The following is a 20,262-nucleotide window of genomic DNA, read 5'->3' on the forward strand; positions in this document are numbered from 1 at the left end:
TCATGTGTTATTGTCCTTGTTATGATATCCCTCAATTTCTTTAAAAACTGCAAAATGATTAAGAATGACGGTGATAGTTTAGGAGGTATTTTGTTAACTACAAACAAAACCAAAGTATTCTAATACCTCATCATTTTGGTACCCAAATAGAGTTGTCATAATGTAAGCTGTGAGAGTGACTGGGCTACTACTGCCTCCCTGAAGTTCACTGTGTATCACTCTTCCAGGTTCCCAGAATTCACCATTAGGTTTCTGATGTTTGACAATCCAATCAGCTGTTTTCTTCAGTACGTACGGATCAATATCTATGAATGGACGAGCTTGCAGGAAACATCGTAATACAAAAGCTGACAACCTTGGGGGAAAGGTTAACCACATACAAAGAATTAATGATATATTACAACTTCTTCTATTAAACATGTTTTATTATTCAGACTGCTGTAGTGCCCTAAGTGTGCTAAACACTTTCCAAATACAGAGGAAGACACATACCCTGAAGAGTGAGCATTAATCGACAAGAAACAGCTAAGAACCACTAACCAAAGAAATATATCGTTATTTTTCCTGTCCATAAAACAACACTTACTTTATCTCTTCAGCATTTCAAAACTAAATACATATTAGAGGCTCCAATTCTGCCAGCACATGCTAACTTTTAGTCAGCTGTTGCTCATAAATTAAACGTGTGTACATGTTTGCAGGATTGGGGCCTAAGTTTGTCAAGGAACTTTATAACTATATTATATGAAGTAGAACAGCAATAAATGTGATTTTAACAAAACACCCTGCCCACAGAATCATAATGTCAGAACAACCTTCTGTGGCTTAACTGTGAACATTTTGAAACTTTTCATTGACCTCTTCTTATGCCATATGTACATTCTGATACTGCACTATTTATGTACCAAGGTTCACAGTCTTGATAGCACCATGCAGATAATCTTATTTTCTCCATTCTATCAATATTAGGCCTGATCCAAAGCTCACTGAAATCAGTGAAAAGACTGACTGACTTCAGGGAGTTTTGGATCAGGCCAGTAATTTAAATCATTCTTATTTAGATGACTTAGACTGATAGTGACTGCTTCATGCAGCTCATCTATCAAGGTACTTTTACAGAACCCATCATCTTAGTAGCCGAGCACTTCAAGAGGAAATTCAGTCCCTTGAAGAGGGCTAGAACAAGGCCTATGTACCACTTCAATCCCATTTAAGACCTCAAGAGATAACTGGGATCTAAGTGGATGAGATAGGTCGCTGTTAGCAGCTATCAAGAGAGCATTTGGAAGCCAGCACCCTCATCACTTAGAGCACGCAAGGTACAGGGTGCGGTTAGAGCAAGAGTGGGTTTGGTAGGAGAGAAGGGATCACTCACACCTGTAGAGAACCTGATGAGCTAATGAGGTATTTAGCTCCCCAGATGGCTAGCTTGGAGAAGAAGGCAAGCAGTATAAAAAGCTGAGCCATGGAGCAGGATGGGGGGAGGTTCTGGTGGTGGTAAACCTGGAGCACAAAGCAGAAAAAAAAAGTTTAAAAAAATATATATATACACACACACACACACACACACACGGTGGCCTGTGTGTGCTCTTTGGTTTGTTCAGATGGGTTACCAGCTAGGGCTTCCGAGTGCTGAAGGGGGCACCTGTTTACAAGCAGGGGCTTGTCTGGGATCTGCTGGTCAGCCAGAGCCAGGAAGGTTGAGAGGCAGCCTATGTGAGGATAGGCTGACTCTAGGGGGGAAATGGAGGTGCTAATGCTGTGACTGAGCAAAAAAAGGAGAAGCAGAAGATGCTGCAGGCATTTCAGCAGACAAAGAAACAGGCTCTGCTGGGATGGCAGGTGGAGCAACAGTGAGTGTTTCAGGTACAGTAGCAGTTAGCACACAGTGTGATAAGTCCTGCCACAAGGCATGGAAGTCAGGGGGCTGTGACACTGTAAAATGGGCCCCAAGGATAATCCTGATGCAGTCTTATTGATTTTTGAAAGAACTGCTAATGGTGTAGGCCCCTAATCCTTTATCCTAGCCACAGTTTAGCACCTTATCTGGCAGGAGAAGCCCAAGCCACTTATATAGCATTGAACAAAGAGCAGGCCAAGAATTATGAGGTATTAAAAGCTGTTATGCAGGATCAGGTAGGCTTGTCAGCTGAAAAATGCAGACAGAAATTTAGGATGGCCAGGTGGACTGTTGAGGTAGGGCCCAGAACAGTCATGCAGAAGGCCAAGGGGGCAAGATATGGCAGTGGTAATGCAGGTGTGATATTAGAGCAGTTTTTGCAGAACCTCCCAGGTATCACTCAAGTCTGGGTGAGGAGACACCAACCAGAGACAATGGAGGCAGCGGTAAAACCGGCCGAGTGCGTTGAAGCAGATTTTTTTTAAAAGGTAGGAGAAGGGGGGTAATAATGTGTGATTGCTTAGGCAGTAAGACCTGCAGGTGCAAGACAGGATGAAAGGAAGGTCATTCAGCCAGCCAGGATATCACCTGCTGCCAATGAGACAGAAAAGGACTGCCTGTATTTGGAATGGAGGAATATTGCAGCTGGACTGGGGTGATCTGAAGCTCTCAGAAGGGAGTAAAAACAATTCCTGGAAGCGTTAACCAAAGACCAGAGATGGGTATTATTGATTTGGCAGCTGACTGCTCACTCCTGCAGAGCAGGCTAGTTAAATCACAGTGTGTTCAGGCAGGGAATGCTCTAGGCATAGAGTGCACAGGTGGTGGTACTAGTCCCATTAGAGGTACATGGGACGTTCTGATGGAAAAGGGTCAGAGTAGGGGGAACTTTGCCCCATCCTGTGATCCTAGGGATGGATTGGAACCTATTCCCTTTAAGTAGAAAGGACCAGGGGAAGGAACCTCATTGGATGGTAGGAAAAAGGGGACCCCAGGCCCACAAGGGTGGATAAGAGTAAACCGTAGATGGGAACCAACAAGACAAGAAAATGGGATCGAGGTAAGAAATACTGGGGTAGAGGAGAAGCAGGAAAAGGGGATGGAGGAGCAGAGCTCACCTGTACCAGGACAACCTGAAGAAAGAGTGAGAGGTGAATCCAATGTACCCCAGAGAAAGAGAAGATCCCTGAGAGTTTAACAACTAAGGGGGAGGAGAGGCCATCAGACAGTGGGGTGCTGGTGGGGGAGGATGACGACTGAGAATGCTCTACAAAGGATGGGACAGATCCAGGGCCAAAGTCTGAGTTCATCCCTGTTGCAATGACCTGTGGGATGAAATGGAATTGTGGGGTACTCCCCCAGCTAAGGAGTTCTTATTCTGTGGATGGAGACTCCCCAGAGCTGGCCCATAGAAAGTCAGACTAAGAGAACTCCAGAGGCAATGAGGCAGAGGCAATCACCCCCATAAGGAAGATCAAACATATCAGGGAGAAAACTGATCACCCCTGGAAAAGGGGGCCCTAACTAAGCTAGGAGAAATAAAGGGGGAAGTGTGTGACATGGTGCCATTAGCAGCTATAAAGAGAACTTTTACAAGCTAGAACCCGGGTCACTTATAACAACCACTGGTGTAATTAGAGTAGGAGCAGGTTTGGATGGTGGAGAAGGAATCACTTGCACCTATAGAGAGCCTGATGAGCAAATGCAGTAATTATTTCACTGGCTGGATAGCTGGGAGAAGGCAAATAGTATAAAAGGCTGAGCCAGGGAGCTGGAACTGCTGCTATGTTGGTGGGACCTGGAACACAAGGCAGAAGACAATAATAAAGACACTTGGTGAAGGTACCCTGGTGAACTGTGTGTGCTGTTCGGTTTGCCTAGAGGGCTTACCAGCTGGGGTCTCCAGGAGCTGACAGGGGACCTATTCAGAGTGGGGCATAGCCCCTGTGCTGGCCCTCTGCACAGGGTCTAATTTCACCCTCAGAGAGACTGTTCATCCTATGGGTCTTCAGTAAAGAAAGATTTAAAAGCTGTTCAGAAATTTGATGACACATACTCCTAAATGTATCTGAACAGCTTCAAGGCTGATGAGTCACTCAACAGCACAGCTACGATTTATTTGCTGAGCATGGACAGAACAATCCTCAGAGCTAGCCCTATTTTTTGTAATAGCATGAAATTATCTTTACCACAAGACTTTGGGAGGGATTCTCCCTCCTGCTCCAGTTCTTATACACTGCTGCAGGAGCAAACAGGGATCCTAAAAACACTTCAGCCTGCTGGGGTGAACCTCTTCCCCCCCCCCCCACCCCCCAGCAAAGGCACTGTGAAGGACAACAGGCTGCAGTGTCCCTCACAAGCCCTGGAGCAGCAGTTCTCAACATGTGGGCCGCAGATCACGTGTATCCCAGTTAGCACACAGCTGTGGCTCAGATGTGTGCTAAAGGCCACCGGACCGCGCAGCTGCCTGGCCACCTCACGTGGCAGCCCACAATGATAAATAGGTTGAGAACCATGGCTGTGGAGTATGGCACGTATTGGGAATGGAAGAGGGTGGCACTATGGCATGCAGCATTACAGCCATTCTGAACAGCTGTGATTACCAAGAAGCTCCTCAGTGTCAGCCCAGTCAGGTCTGCCATAATTTAAAACAGCTCCCTAAATTATGCTGGGGGTTAATCCAGCCCCAAAGCAGCCTGGAACTGAGAGAACGCAATGGTGTCTTTAAGGCCGAGGAAATTCTGGGTTTCACAGCACAAAATTTCACCCTTTGTGTTGTGTCTAGCAGTCAAATGTGCAGTGTACTTCATTGGTTCTATTATAAAATGCTTTCTGTTCTAGTGAGCTATTAGCTGGGATAGAAGAATAACCTCCAAGTATTTCATTCAACAAATCCTCTGATGAAAGTGACTCACTACTCATCTTTTGTGAAGCTAAAAAACTCTGTCCTAATAATGGCCTTAGACATCTAAGCTAAAAAGACAGTAAATTCTGTCTGGCATGCATCCGATGAAGTGGGTATTCACCCACGAAAACTCATGCTCCAATACGTCTGTTAGTCTATAAGGTGCCACAGGACTCTTTGCTGCTCTTTCAGTAAATTCTGTGTAAGCTTGAAAGTTTGTCTCTTTCACCAATAAAAGATATTACCTCACCCACCTCATCTCTTAGAGAATCTTACAAGTTGGCCTAAATACATACCAAAAACCAGACTGCAACCATATCTGGGCATTTTTACCAGTTTCACAAACGTTTTAGTCACAGTGAAATATGCAAATATTTGACAAAATTCCAAACTGAGTATTTTCTTTTTCTGGCAAAATTACTTACCATGTGCTCCCAGAGGAGTCACTGTTCCCAAAGGCACTGAAAGAGCCATCATCCCTTTGGTACTGAAGCTCTCTTTGGTAGCCTGAAGAGACCAAAGCAAAGACAGGTATTGTATAAATTACTCTTGAGTAGATTCAAACTGGAATTTCTTTCTGGGGGCTTCAGGAAAGGAGCTGTCAGACAGCAGAGAAAGAGAAGTCAGACTGCTCCAGCAGAATATATTTATGGAGATTTTAAATCTCATGTTTCAAAATATTTCTGCCAAAAGTGCAGGAGTAAATATGAGTGAGAGAATACAAGAAACAAACAAACTAGGTTGCAGTAACATGAAGGATCTGTTTATGGAAACTGAGGTGCATGGCTCCCACTCCATCTTTAATCCTCCTGTCATCAAGAGACGTCAGATTGGTACACAACTCTACATTTTCACATAACTCCACTGCTGCAGTACCTAAACCTAAGAATGAATTCAAGGCACAATGAGATGTACCATCTTCTAAATAATAGGAAAAAAGAAAAGCGGAAAGGAAAATACTTATCAGCTAGAAAGGCAGAAGATGCAGCAAAAAGTAGTCGCAGCTGCCATATAGCTACGTTAGAGCTGCAGCTTCTCGTCTCTGCCAAATTTAAATGACCAGCTAGTTGTCAGAAAAACATGCCGGAAAAAGTGGCCCTACAATGAGGTGGTTCAGCAGTGACCAGCCAGCCATGAAGACAGGTGCTTCAGAGCAGGGGTTCTCAACCTTTTTCTTTCTGAGGCCCCGCAACATGCTATAAAATCTCTACGGCCCACCTGAGTCACAACTGTTTTTCTACATGTAAAAGTCAGAGGCAGTGTTAGGGGTGGCAAGCAGGGCAGTTGCCCGGAGCCCCACACCCAGGGAGCCCTGCAAAGCTAAGTTGCTCAGGCTTTGGCTTCAGCTCCAGGTGTCGAGGCTCAGAGCCTCGTGCCTGGGCCTCATTGACTCTAATGTGGTCCTGCTTGGCGGACCCCCTGAAATCTGCTCACGGCCCCCCAGGAGGCCCCAAAACCCTGGTTGAGAACTGCTGTTTTAGAGGAAGGCTCTGGTTGAAAGATATTTCCAAGGTTTTCCAAGATATTTCCTGGTGTTTGACACATGTATGTCTTTTTGTTGATAATATGTATCTTTAATAAAAACTCAGGTATAGTTTGATATCAACCACTTACTGAGTTTAGTCTCCCATCACAACCACTAATAGCAGTACAACATCCTTTTCTTCATATTTTAACTACAATGCAAAATCAATTTACATAGATTTTAAAAAATGAAACGAGTCTTTTAGTTGAACTGTTTTGCTTCTCCACTGACTCTTTAGTGTCTCTGAAACCTTTTGTCCTAGATTCCACATGCTAGGAACACTATGCAAAACCCCATCCTGGCTGTCTGTATAGCCACATCAATAATATTTATTGCACAGTAAGATTAATAAAAATATGTTATTGTCACTGCTGCAAATATCTTCCAGGGTTTTGCAAAGAATACAATGGACTGGCACAGTTCTTTCAATGGCACCATGACAACATATATTGTATACAGAGGTCTGGATACATATATTAGTTCCACTGGGATATGTCCATCAGCTTGAATACATGCTTGGTGAGCTAGCCAAGTATGATATGGTTAATAAACTATAATATTGACAGCACAATTTTAATAACCAGAAAATAAAACTACCCTTATGGAACACTGCATTTTCTCCAGTGGTATTCTACAGTCTTACAGATTTAAACATTACTGCTGTGTTTTTTATCACTACCTGTCCATTGACTTAGTGTACGACCTTCAGGAAATCATTTAACCTCCTTTATCCCATCTGTAAAATGGATATAATAGTGCCTCCTTTTCTCTTAACCATCTCTGTGGACACTTTTATTCCACTGTAGGAGTGCCTTTTTCTGTTTGTTTGTTTGTTTTTAAGAGCACTTCAGGAAATTGCTTATGAACTTGAGAATAGCTGTTAAAATAACAGCTCTCTCTCTTTTCTCCCTCTTCCCCCTCTTATTTTGCAACCAAACTATGTAGTAGGGCTGGTTGAAAATTTTCAATCCAACTTTTGTTTGACAGAAAATTGGGTTTTTAAGAAAACAAAATGTATTGTGAAAAGTGTACTTTCCATGGAAAACTTTCAACTTTTTCATCAAAAAATTGAACACTGGAAAACCACAGAATTTTGGTCAAGCACAAAAAAAAAATACATTTGGAAATGCCACCACAATGCCTTAAGGGAGCTGTAGTACCTCATGCCCCTATTATCCTCTATAGGCCAGGTTCCCCAGGCAGACTACATCTCCCATGATGCACTACAGTGGCTAAACAGGTGAGGACATTGTGGTGCATCCTAGGAGTTGTAGCATGAGCCATAGAGCAGAATGGGAGCATGAGGCACCCAGAGTACAACTTTCACTGCAGTAGTATTTCCAAATTAAAATTATTGGTTTTCAGCTAAAATTTCTCAGTTTTCAATTTGAAAATAAAAACAAAAAAAAGTCCATGAAAAATTTTGCTGAAAACAAAAAACAAACACAAGACTGTCTTCATCTAAACTTTCTGCAGGAAAGAATACTTCTGACAAGCTCTGCTGTGTAGCTTTGGGGTGACCAAAGTCTAATCATCAGGCCAAGAAGAACTCCTGGAAACTACACCACTGAGAATATTTCTATTCACAGGATTATTTCTCCCTCTAGGGGGAAATCAGTCTAGGAAGCAAGATGAAATTTAGACCTGGTATCTACTGTAGTCTAAGGAGTTCTATCAGGGATTAATCTGTGTTTCTAGCTAACTTGCAACCCTTTATGATGCAAGGAGCAGTTAGAAATACTCAGACTTGTGCTGCTTTATTGGCAAAAGATAACCAGCTCCAAAAATGATGATATGGGTCACCTTTTACAGGGCAATTTTACCCTGGAAAGTTAATATACACAAATGGAATCTTCATACTCAGCAGATCTTACTTTAGGGACAAATGTAAAATTATCTGACTTTTTAATACTGTCAGCCCTGGAGAACCAACACAGCTACAAATAAGTGGGCTCCTTGTCTAGCTCACACATCATCAAAAGAATGGTGAATCAAATTCCAAATGCAGGGCCACAAATAAAGTATTTTCTACCAGTATGATATTTTTTTAAAATCTAGGATATTTCCTGAAAGTTTACAGACCTTCTCTCATAAATGATGTAGCTTTCAGTTTAATATCTTCCTTCAATTGCCTTGTGTTAGTCAGGTATTCCAAAACATAAATATTAGGAGCAAAATTTATCATGTTCTGTTCACCACAGCCATAAGGCATCTTAATCAGTGATTCCAAGCCATTGATAGAAGGCCCAAGAATATCACCTGAAAGATAAAATTAAAGTTCAGTGCATATAAATGTATGCATACCACATAGAGGGTGGGGTTACTTACACTGTGGAAGCATGAGATATGTTGCGTTTTTATTGTCCCTCTAGCCGTCTCATCTGCACACTGCCCACTCACCTATCTTCCCAGGGACTTATTCTAAGATTTCAAACTGCTCAGCAGTCACTGTTTTCAAAAACAAAATAGAACCTCCCACCCCGGGCTATGTTTCATTAATTGTACACATTTGCAATTTCTGTCCCAGAATTATACTGGCCTATAGCTTTCTTATTAAAAGCTGGATCTCTAACCATATGAAAGAGACTCCTACATGATGAAAACACTACCATAATATCCAAGTAAGGTTCAAATTCCTCTGTCTTAAACAGGCTCCATAGAAACCTCATTCTTAGCCCAGTGGATGATGGGAGAGGACTTTGGGAGCTAATCAGGGCAGTATCCATCCCAACAGTCTAACATTACAATTAAGCCAATATGAGTATAAACACAGTGTCATTAAAACCACAAATCAGCAACCACCTGGGACCGGATCTTGTTCACTTTACTCACACTGACCTCCGCACTGGTTTCAGTGAGATTAACCATGTGACATAGGAGAGCAGACCTGCTATATGGAGAACCCCTCTGCTAGTTCTGTAGGGGAATTGGGTAGACTGTCATCTCAAAAGCAGTTGTAATGATACAGTGTCACACCATACCATATCTTGGAAGCTATGTAAGTTGAATGTAAATCCAACACAAGCCCAGCAGACAGTTTTATATTTACAGTCTGCAAAAGAGTAAGACAGATTGCCAGAAAATAAATGAAGGTGTAAATAGGATAAAATAATCCTTACCAATAACAGTGACTTGTACTCTTTCACTGCCACTTACTACATCAGGAGGGAAGGTGAAATCCAAAGTTTCTGATACAGTTGGTGGGTTATTCCCAGTCAAATCTAAAAGACGTGTCTGTGAATAAGACTGTTCCAGTCCCTCAGCCTATCAAAATAAACAAAAAGGATCACTTTAATCTCAAAAACCTTATGTGCTATCTTTAGATTTCTCTTTGTGCTAGTACAAAAGTATTTGTCGGACCGCAAGATCTAAACTGCTGCTAACAAATGTTTTCTGCTACTTGCTAACACAGCAAGAAGTAGATTATTGACTCATCTTAGCTGATGCAGATGTATGTGTTTCTTAAAAACAGCAGGCACTTCCACCTGTAGTAATGGCTTATCAAGATGAATTGTTAATAACAAACAATAATATACAGTGCCTGATACAAAGTCCACAAAAGTCAGTGAGAATCTTTCCATTGACTTCAAAGGGTTTTGGATCAGGACCATGGAGCAGAGCATTCTAGGACAAAGGTGTGTTCTTTCACACAAATGCAACACTGTAATGCTCAAAGAATGAAATTTTGCTCTCAGGGGGAAATTCACCCTGTGCAGAGGACAAAGTAGTGGGAGGAAGGAAGGAGATGGTCCAATGGTTAGGGAGATGGCCACAGACGCAGGTTCAAGTCCTTACTCCACTACAGACTTCCTATGTGACCTTGGGCAAGTTGTCTAGCCTCTCTGTGCCTCAGTTCCCCACCTGTAAAATGGGGATAATAGTACTCCTCTGCCTCTCAGGGTGTCGTGAGGATAAATACATTAAAGACTGTGAGGTGCTAAGACATTATAGTAACAGGGGTCATATAAGTACCTTCAGGTACGTCTACACTGCAGTTGCAAGCATGACTCCCAAACAGACTCGCACTACCTCTGGTCAAGCTACCGCACTAAAAATGGCAATGTGCACGTTGAAGCATGACTGGTGTCACAGGCTAGAGACCTGAGCTTAGACTCAGGGGACCAGACAGGTCCAGACTCAAGTGGCTAGTTCCAGCCACTGCTATTTTTAGCATGCGAGTCTGCTTGAGCTAGCACGAGTCTGTCTATCTGGGCTGTGAGGCTGGCTCCCAGCTGCAATGTAGACATATCCTTAGACAGTGCCAGCACAAGTCTGTTTAGAGGATGATGTGTTTGTCCTCTACATAGCGGTAAATTTCACCCTTAGAGTCCAAGCATGAACCTTTACTAAATTTCACTGAATTTAAAGAGACTACTCTTGAGAGTGAAAATAACTTGTTTGAGCAAACGATATAGGATTGGGTCCTTATACCTAACTTAAATAGGGTCACACTGGTGTAAAACACAGAATTTGGATGGGAATGTTAGTTTCTTTAATTTATTTACAAATAACTTTTGGCTAACTTTCTCTAGGGTGACCAGATGTCCCGATTTTATAGGGACAGTCCCGATTTTTGGGTCTTTTTCTTATATATGCTCCTATTACCCCTTACCCCCATCCCTATTTTTCACATTTGCTGTCCAGTCAAACTAACTTTCTCCCACTCCCACAATGCAGAATTTGTGATGTTAAAGCTCTGTTGAAATAAAGTCAATTGTGCAGTTAAACCCATTAAACTTTTTCTCACAGCAATATTATTTTACTTTCTTTGGCTGGATTATAATATAGTTGTAGCATCCATGGACCCAGTCCTGAAAACCCACGCTCACCCATGTTCACCCAGTCACACAATCAAGGGTTTGTAAAATTTAGCAATTTTTTTGTTTATATTTCTTAAAAGGCAGTCTAAAACATGTTAATGAAGGAGTTCTTTAAAAGATAAACTTTCTGCTAACATTCACCCATTCTGAAAGCTTCAGGTCAAAATGCAAATAAATAAATATTCCTTTGGTTTGCCTTTTCACAACATTCTCCTTTTTAAGGGGATAACATTTCTGAATGCTTGAAATGACCTACGCCTTTGAATATTTACCTTCACTAAAACTTTCTGGAGGATGGCATCAGAAGCCGTGGGTGATATTGCTGTCACTTTAATAGAAATCTCTCCCAGTTGTTTTGGTTTGATTGGGAAATTAACAGTCTTTGCATCTTCACTTGGTACCAACACAGACTGCTGGTTTCCTGTAGCATTTATTTCATTGGATGTGATAAGAATTTCAAATGTGTCACTGAGGTCAAGAGTCACCATAACCTATAAAAATATTGTGATTAATATTTTTAGTTGGAAAAAGGGTGTTAATCTTCGGAACTACCTTTTATAAACTGTCATTTAAAAATATGTTTTAGTTGTACCATCTACTCACTGAAGAAACAGTAAGAATCTCAAGGAGGTGTGATCACTATAGTATGTGTAAGCCTTGCAATGTCTGGGCAACATCCAAGAATCAGAGCAAGAAAACATGGACAAGAGGCAAAGAAAGAACTAGAAGTCGATGGGAACTAAAGATCTCAGCACTTCACAGGAACTGCCATTCACCAAATGGTAGGGCTCAGGAACACATTATATGTCATACCAGATCCAACCATCAAACCCAGAATCATATTCTGGCCAATCCCATTCAGAGGAAGCCAAAAATAAATAGTCCATTTGACTAATTTGGGTGCAATAATTTACATGTAGGAAACTAGATTTTCCTGACTCCTGTAGAATATAATTCATATATTAAAGACTGCCTCTAAAAGAGTTGACAAACTTCAGAGCATAGCAAAATGGTAAGGGAAAAATACTAACAAAAAAGAGTTTGCCTATATTTACCTTGGTTGCTTCTTTCAAATAATTGAAGATGTTTACTTCCAAAATAAACTGCTCTCCTCTGGTAACCGAGTAAGGAAGGTTCAAGGAAATGAAAAAGGGTTGAAAAGCTTCTAACTGGAAAACAAAATCATTATACAACAGTGAACCCCTGTGGTCATATATTAGCTATTAAATTTGCTACAGACGGTTTAGATTCAGATCTGTTCTAATTAGACTTTCCCATTGGTAAACCTGGATTAGAGAACAAGGTTACTTGTATTGGACAATTAGCATTAGGTGATATGCATTGTTTCTGATTTTTGGTTTTAACCAATAAACACCAGTAAAACACACAATAAAAAAATGAAAACAGTGTTTATCCAAAAATCACCAGACAAACACCAGAAATAGTTACTTGTAGTTAACGGCTTGTCTATGCAGAGCAGTAATGTGGACTACAGGGGCTTGATTTCCAGAACACACTCATGCGTTTCACATTAATTGAACACTGTGTAGATCCTGCTGATGCACACTAAAGATTCTCTAGTGAGCTTTAACATAGTGCTGTTTGAAACAGTGTGACACTACAGCACACTAGGGAACATTACAAAGAGACTACTCAGTACAGTACAAAGAGAGAGCCCCAAAAAAACCCAGTTTTTAGACATCTACATAGAATTCAAAAATTGCTAAAAATAAGCCTCAAAAAATAAAATTAACAAACTCTGAAAAACAGAAGCCCTAGTAATATGATAGGACTGAAGCATGAGCCAAAGCAACTATTAGCACAGGTATTCTCAAACTGGGGGTCAGGACCCCTCAAGGGGTCGCGAGGTTATTACATGGGGGGTCATGAGCCATCAGACTCCACCCCAAGCTCCACTTTGCCTCCAGCATTTATAATAGTGTTAAATATCTAAAAAGGTGTTTTTAATTTATAAGGGGGGGTCCCACTCAGAGGCTTGCCATGTGAAAGGGGTCACCAGTACAAAAGTTTGAGAACCACTGTTTAGTACAATAGCAAATGCCTTTTTCTGAGGACTCTCTGGGCATGTTTACACTGCAATAAAACACTGTGGCTGACTCGGGCTACCAGGCTCAGGTTACAGGGCTATAAAATTGCAGTGTAGATGTTCAGGCTCAGGCTGGAGCCTTAGCTCGGACCAGCGACAGGTGTTTTACTGCAGCATAGACATGTCCTCTAGCCCGGTTCACATGGGAGGAGCTGGGCTCTTGGCATTTTTGAAAAGAAAGGCACTTCATATCTTAGGTGCCTAGAATGATTTAAAATTTTAACTTCAGACATCCAGGTTTGAAAGCTTTGACCTTTTCCATCATTTGGGATCCTGTTAAATAATGACTTTCAACTGTTTTGGATGCTTAAGTAATGGATGATTTAAAAACGTGTCTCTCCATGGCCCTATCTTCATACCAGTGGGGAAGGATATATTAAAATGCAAAATAATGGGCTCGTCTAATAATCTACTTTTTCTTCTTTATGTATTGCTTTCTGAAAGTGCTGTAATTTGGGGGTTGTATTTTTAAGAATGATCTATATTAGGTATATTTTTGAAAATACAACATTTTTAAACTAAAGCTGTGAAATAAAGAAACAAAAGCAGGCAGCAAGCAGATGCACTTGTATTCCAACAAAGACATACACCCAAAGACACAGAATCACTGTATATCATTATTCAGTATTAAAGTTATTTATGCATACAGGAGGAGGGAGGGATATGGTACCATAGATTTTAAAGGAGAACTCCCCACTGATTTCAGTGTGCAGCTCTGCTTAAAATTTGATAGTATTTAATAAGTCTTGTTTTCCTTATTAAAATAATCAGGTTGCTACTGTTCTTGTTACAATATAAAACTGAAAATAATAAACTGGAGTGTTACCTCTAACATAAACTGGAACTATATTGTACTATGTTACCTCAACAGGAGCAGTTGTAATTCCAAGTCCAAGGTTTTCAGATATTACAAAAGCACTGGCTACCCAAGAAGTGATGGTATCAGGTACAGTAACTTCCATTGTTGTGTCTCTGTTGGATCTAATAATAGAAAAACACATCCGAATTTCAAAAGCGCTAATTTAATACTCAGTTAATAAAATGTTTAAGATAGATCATAAATGTAGTCTGAATTCTTAACAGGAAAGATTGTTGTTTACCTTTTCTTCTTCTCCCGACTTTCTGTAACTATGTTTTTGTTAGACCCCAAAGTAATAATTAAATGGTGAATTAGAAATTACTCACTGTAAAACAATAAATCCCTGTATATTCTATAGAAATACTGACCAGATGTCAGCTGTTTTCCTAAAGCTCCTGATACTGATGCTTAGTTAAATGAGTATCATGTACAATACAGGTCAGATTGTGCCACCAATTTAGCAGTTTTGGATGATCTCATGGTTAAGACACTGGACTAGGGCTCAGTAAAGTAGGATTTAATTTCTGCATCTACCACAGACTTTAGTGTCACCTGAGGTAAATCATCTAATCTCCCTGTGCCTCATTTACCTATCTGTATAAGGGACATAATACTACTTCCCTTTCCCCAACCTTTCTCTGTGTTGTTTATTTAGATTGTAAGCTCTTCAGACAGTGATTGTCTCTTAAAATGTATTTGTACAATGCCTAGCACAGTGGACCTCCAATCTTAGTTACTGCCTCTAGGTGGTACTGTAATATAAATAGTAATAGGGATCAATGCAGAATACTATTTAGAATGTAATAGTGCAACATGCCCCTAGAAAATAATTAAAATATGTCAGAAATCCAGAGCAAGTAAGTGTAAAAATCTCTGTTTTCCTCTAAGCGTTTACCTAGTATTAGTGTCAATCCAAAGCCAAGTCTCCGGGAAATGTTTCCTTACATGTGGACTACTGAAAGCAGGAAATCCAGCTGCAGAATCTAGATAGTCATTGAAATCCGCACTGTAGGGTATCATCTCATCATCTACAAAGTTAAAATTATTGTCAAATATCAGAAAAAACTCTACATAGCAAAAAAAAATAAAATTAGCACCTTGTTTCGTGTATAATTATTTACAAACTCACAAGAAGTTTGGTAACAGTACACATGGTATTTCTGAATTGAATTTAGTGTTATTGCACTGTTATTTTCACTTAAAAACACAAAAGCATTGCACACGAAATTTAAGTTTGACAGGTCTCTATGGCCTGGTCTACACTAAGGGTGGGGGGGTCGAACTAGGGTACGCAAGTTCAGCTACGCGAATAGCGTAGCTGAACTCGAAGTACCCTAGTTCGACTGACTTACCCGTCCAGACATGGCGGGGTCAAACTCCGCGGCTCCAAGGTCGACTCCGCCACCGCCGTTCGCGGTGGTGGAGTTCCGGAGTCGACCGGAGCGCGCGGGGAGTTCGAACTATTGCGTCTTGATTAGACGCGATAGTTCGAACTCCGAGAAGTCGAACTCACCGCGTCGACCCGGACAGTAAGTATAGACCTACCCTATACAGCATTTTGGAGCAAACAGGAGCAAGCCTCCCAGCTAGGTCATCAGACTTGGGCTAGCAGGTCTTGTGCTACACTCCAAACGTAGCTGTATAGACAGTACTTTGAAGCTGCAGCTTGGGATGGTGCTCGGGCTCTGAAGTCTAGGGGCGGGGGGTGGGCTTCAGACCTCAAGCTCCACCCAAGCCACAACCTCAAAGCGCTGTTTAGAGCACTAGTGTGAGCCCCTCTAGCCCAAGGGCTCACTCCTGCTTGCTTCCAAATGCTGTGTAGACATACCCTATTCTTTGGGGGTATACATATACTCCATAGTGTATGAATAGCGCTATGCCAGGGGTGCTGAGCCATTGCTGTTTAAGTCAATGGGAGTTGCAAACACAAAGCACCTCTCAGGTTCAGGCCTCTTACAGCCACTTTGTGTCAAGACAGCAGTAGCATGGACAAAAACCACAGATTCCATGGGGGAAAAATGCAAAATAGCCTAAGTCCCATGTTCAGATCAACCTAAGTTGATTAGGAGCCTGAGTCCCATCAATTGATTTAAGTACTTATGAAAGCGTTACCTCATATTTATACCCCAAACTCTCCAAGCATCTCAGGTTGTAATCCTGCAAACACCTATTCATGAGGGTAGTCATTAGGGATGAAACCAATGGGCCTTATCACAGTAGTTAAGACAGCTCATGTCAGTAAGCATTTACAAGATCAGACTCTTAAGGTTTAATCTTGAGCCCAGAATCTGATTTAGCCAGGCTGAGTGCACCGTAAATGACAGGAATTCTTCTCCCTAGATTGTAAAATAGCTGAAGAGGTGCTCCACAGTTATGTACCCACACACATAAGACAGAGGGCGAAAGGATCTGTCTAGTAGCCCTGCAGGCTTGATGCGATGAGCTCATGAAGAGTGCAACTCACCTCCAGTACATTGCACACAAATCTAGTCACTCAAGCTGCACAGCTGAACCACACTGGTTCCGCTGGATAGGAACCCTCTCCAGCTGTGGAGGAAGGGTCTGTATTTGAAATATCTATTTCAGGAATTTGTCTTCAAGCCCCGATGGATCTTTTGTCACCTCAGACAACAACATAATCCTGACAAATACTCAAAATACGCGTTGTTAAAAAAAGTGATTCAAATCAAAGATAAAACATGTAGGCCAAATACTCCCATATTACACCAGCTTACGTACAGGTAAGTCTATGACTTCTGTGGAGTGACTCTGGGTTTTTCCTGGTGTAACTAACCAGAATTTGGCCTGTTTGTTTATCTTTAATTCTCCTGGACCTAGCAGATAACAATGGTTTGGTTATGCCAATTTTTATTACTTACAGAGAACATCATTCTTGTCTTCTGGAAGGTTTGCATCAGTCAATACCCAGAGGTTGCACTTCTGGGTAAAAAAAAAACCATACAGTCCATCTCAGTACTGGACATGCAAAGTACTCATTATCTTATTTTTTGTTTCTTTCATTCTTTTTAAATGTCTTTCTTTTTTAAATGCAAGTCCATTTTTAGCAAGTCAAATGCATGCCACAACAAATGCTATTTTCTGACTTTGAATTCTTACCATGCCATCAGACATCACTTAGGGTGGCATGACATTTTAGAGTAAGGAAAAAAAGAATTAAGTACAAAGACTTCATGGGACTGATAGTTCATCTGCATGCTTTCATTTTGAAATGGGCAAATAGTGATGAATTTCACTATTATCTATTAAAATTCTGTGAATACTTTCATTTTTAGACTTTTGTAAAACAAAATTAAATTCTCCCCAAAAACAACTTAATGCCCTCTTGACAAACACAGTAGAAACCATGAAAACAGCGCATTGTCTACAGTTTTCAAACTTTACAAGGAGTATTTAATATATTTTCCTTCTGCAGAGGATGTACAAACAATTAAAGAGAAAAAAATCCAACTTCTAGATTTAAAAATGATACCTGAAAGACACTGAGAGGACTTCTAATTGAGTCAAAATATTGTGCTGTGTTGTACAAATGTAGTTCATGGAGCACCTAAGAAAAAGAAAATAATGCAAATTGTGAAAGCAGGATGCAATTCTTTAGATAAAATATACTGTACAGGATGTTAATTTGCAGAGCTATCCCTCAAACAGTATATCTCTTGCCTCTGGAATATTGGAGTTACCAGATGAATGGGGTTAGACAATAATGGCTTACACCAGTGGTGGGTAACCTGTGACCCATGGGCCACGTGCAGCCCATCAGGGTAAGCTGATTGCGGGCCACGAGACATTTTGTGGACATTGACCATCCACAGGCATGGCCCCCGCAGCTCCCAGTGGCCGCGGTTCGCCATTCCCAGCCAATGGGAGCTGCGGGAAGGGGCGGGATGTGTGAAGAGCTTTCCTACGTTATTTGGTTCTAAAAGAAAAATTATTTGACTGTGAAAACTGAGCAGTTTGATGGACAAAGTTCAAAAGTGTTGGAAAAAAATGCTGAGCAGAATATTAGTCCTCTAGCATATCTAAGGAATGATAACTTACAGGACAGAACAAGTCTAATTCCAAATAAAGGGCCTCATCTTACAAATAGTATATTCATAAGCAGCTCACTAATGTTGATAGACTACTTGAATGAGTAAGAATTGTTCACACAAGTAAAGGTTGCAAGATCAGTCCCAAAGTTGCATTCTATACCTATCTATATCTATATAAAATAAAACATAAAAACTGTTACATTTCCATAATCTTATACTTTTCAGAAATACACTGCATACAAAGCTTTTTTCTTTTACTTACACTGTCTTCTGTAATGTCACTACTTTCTCCCAGGAGCTTTGTACTTTTGTCAACAACTGAAAGTCCAATTACAGATCTGGGTTCGGTTACACTGATTTTAAGGGAGACTTTCTCAGATGGATTGACTTTATCTTTATTCCAAGATATTTTGATCTAAGAAAAAGAAGAAAATTATGTTGGTTTAAATTAAATAGTAATATTTCAGGGTCGGCCAAGAGCTTTCAATCATGAGCTTTTTATTTTAATTAGCTGTAGCTGAGAATCTGGTTTCGCTGGGGAAGGCATGGTTCCCACCAACTCTTGGAAGGGGCTCCCTTAACCCTCAGATTCCTTAGATCTGTAGTTGGTAAGCACCAGCATCCCCATGAACATCCTTTGTTTCTGTGATGGCCACTATCTTGGCCAATAACGAGTGCTGAAGGGACCACTAGAGCTAAAAGGCCAAGTCTGAGCTAAAGCGCCAGGTTCTGTAGCTGGAGCAGTCACACTTACATCTTCTGTGGGTTGGGCACAGAGGGGGTTGTGTAACATACTCTGACCAGTGGGTTATACTTTCAATCTGCAAACCAGCCCCACAGGTTCCAAATGGCCCTTCCACAGCTATTCCAGTACTTGCATAAGGGGTTGAGGAACAGATGCCAGTTCAGTACTCCTGTTTCAGATTAATAATTTTGCCCTTTTCTTAATTGGAGAACCAAATTTTACTCTAAACTCTTGACTGGAAAAATGAATTGAAGGAGAGAAACAGGTCTTCACAGCACTACATTCATTGTGAAAAGTCTGGGACAGTGGCAAACATACTATCAATGGCTGAAGTAAATGTGATTATCACTGCTTATTATACTGTAAATAAGACAACAGACTGATTCATGAAGAGAGTTGGGTTTGGATTAAATGACATTTAAAACACAGTTGCTGAGTTATTTATTGAAATAAAATGCAAGAACAGGCAATAAATTACTCCCAAAAGTAACTGATTACGTTTCTGCTGCACTTAGGAAATTTCAATAGCTACCTCTCACAAAGAGAAGTAGAAATAGCCTGGAATTTTTTTAGCTTTGAAGAAGATCAATTCTTTCATTATATCCCATTGGTTTCTAAATCTGAAGGTTTCAGTGGCTCAAATCATGAGGCTAATATTTAATTGCCATTAATTCATCTTCCCAATTTTCCATTATCTCTGTATTTAAGATTGCCTGGTTTTCTCATCTTTAAATTGCTCTTTAATTACATACTTATATTTTGGCCTGTTCCCACAAACCCATGCTCACAAGACTAGTCTTTACTCAAAGGTTTGCAAGAACAGGCCCTATCTCTATAATATGAAATATACTGTAATCTTCACTAGGACCCTAATACAGCATCACTGAAGTCAATGGAAAGATTCCCATTGACTTCAATGGAGCTGGATAAGGCCTTATATGCTTTTTTGTTACAAATATCTTCTCCTGTTTCTGATCTTAAACTTCTGAGTTTTAGCTCTCAGCTACATTACCTTTACTGATTGTTATTTTTAATTTATTGAACTTTAAAAAACACAGATATGCAACACAGCAGGAATGTGTCACATATGGGGTATGAACTGCAGCTTTCTGACCCCCTTGCCACACAACCTGTTTATAACACCACAAAAAATCCTCAGCTCCCAAGGATGGTTCCAATGAAAATTGTTCAGCATATTCATAGATTCCAAGGCCAGAAGGGACTATTGTGATCATCTATAACACAGGGCATGGAACTTCCACAGAATAATCCCTAGGACATATCTTTGAGAAAAACATCCAATCCTAATTTTAAAATTGCCAATTTTAAAATTACAACTCTTGATAAATTGT

At 40.7% G+C, this 20,262-nt stretch overlaps 1 protein-coding gene across 3 annotated transcripts in view; it reads right to left on the reverse strand.

Annotated features, from left to right (window-relative positions):
• Window positions 1–20,262, reverse strand: part of CD109 (CD109 molecule) — a 119,892-nt gene that overhangs the window by 23,704 nt on the left and 75,926 nt on the right. For all 3 annotated transcript variants that reach the window (XM_039528255.1, XM_039528258.1, XM_039528257.1), the window contains 11 exons: window positions 18,428–18,580; window positions 17,607–17,681; window positions 16,996–17,056; window positions 15,012–15,144; window positions 14,121–14,238; window positions 12,206–12,319; window positions 11,423–11,641; window positions 9,450–9,594; window positions 8,413–8,589; window positions 5,231–5,312; window positions 127–355 (listed from right to left, as the gene is read on the reverse strand). In XM_039528255.1, coding sequence (XP_039384189.1) covers window positions 127–355; window positions 5,231–5,312; window positions 8,413–8,589; window positions 9,450–9,594; window positions 11,423–11,641; window positions 12,206–12,319; window positions 14,121–14,238; window positions 15,012–15,144; window positions 16,996–17,056; window positions 17,607–17,681; window positions 18,428–18,580 — 1,506 coding nt within the window. The remainder of the gene's footprint in view (window positions 1–126; window positions 356–5,230; window positions 5,313–8,412; window positions 8,590–9,449; window positions 9,595–11,422; window positions 11,642–12,205; window positions 12,320–14,120; window positions 14,239–15,011; window positions 15,145–16,995; window positions 17,057–17,606; window positions 17,682–18,427; window positions 18,581–20,262) is intronic.

Source organism: Mauremys reevesii, linkage group 3 (assembly GCF_016161935.1).
Source record: "Mauremys reevesii isolate NIE-2019 linkage group 3, ASM1616193v1, whole genome shotgun sequence".
Taxonomy (NCBI): Eukaryota; Metazoa; Chordata; order Testudines; family Geoemydidae; genus Mauremys; species Mauremys reevesii.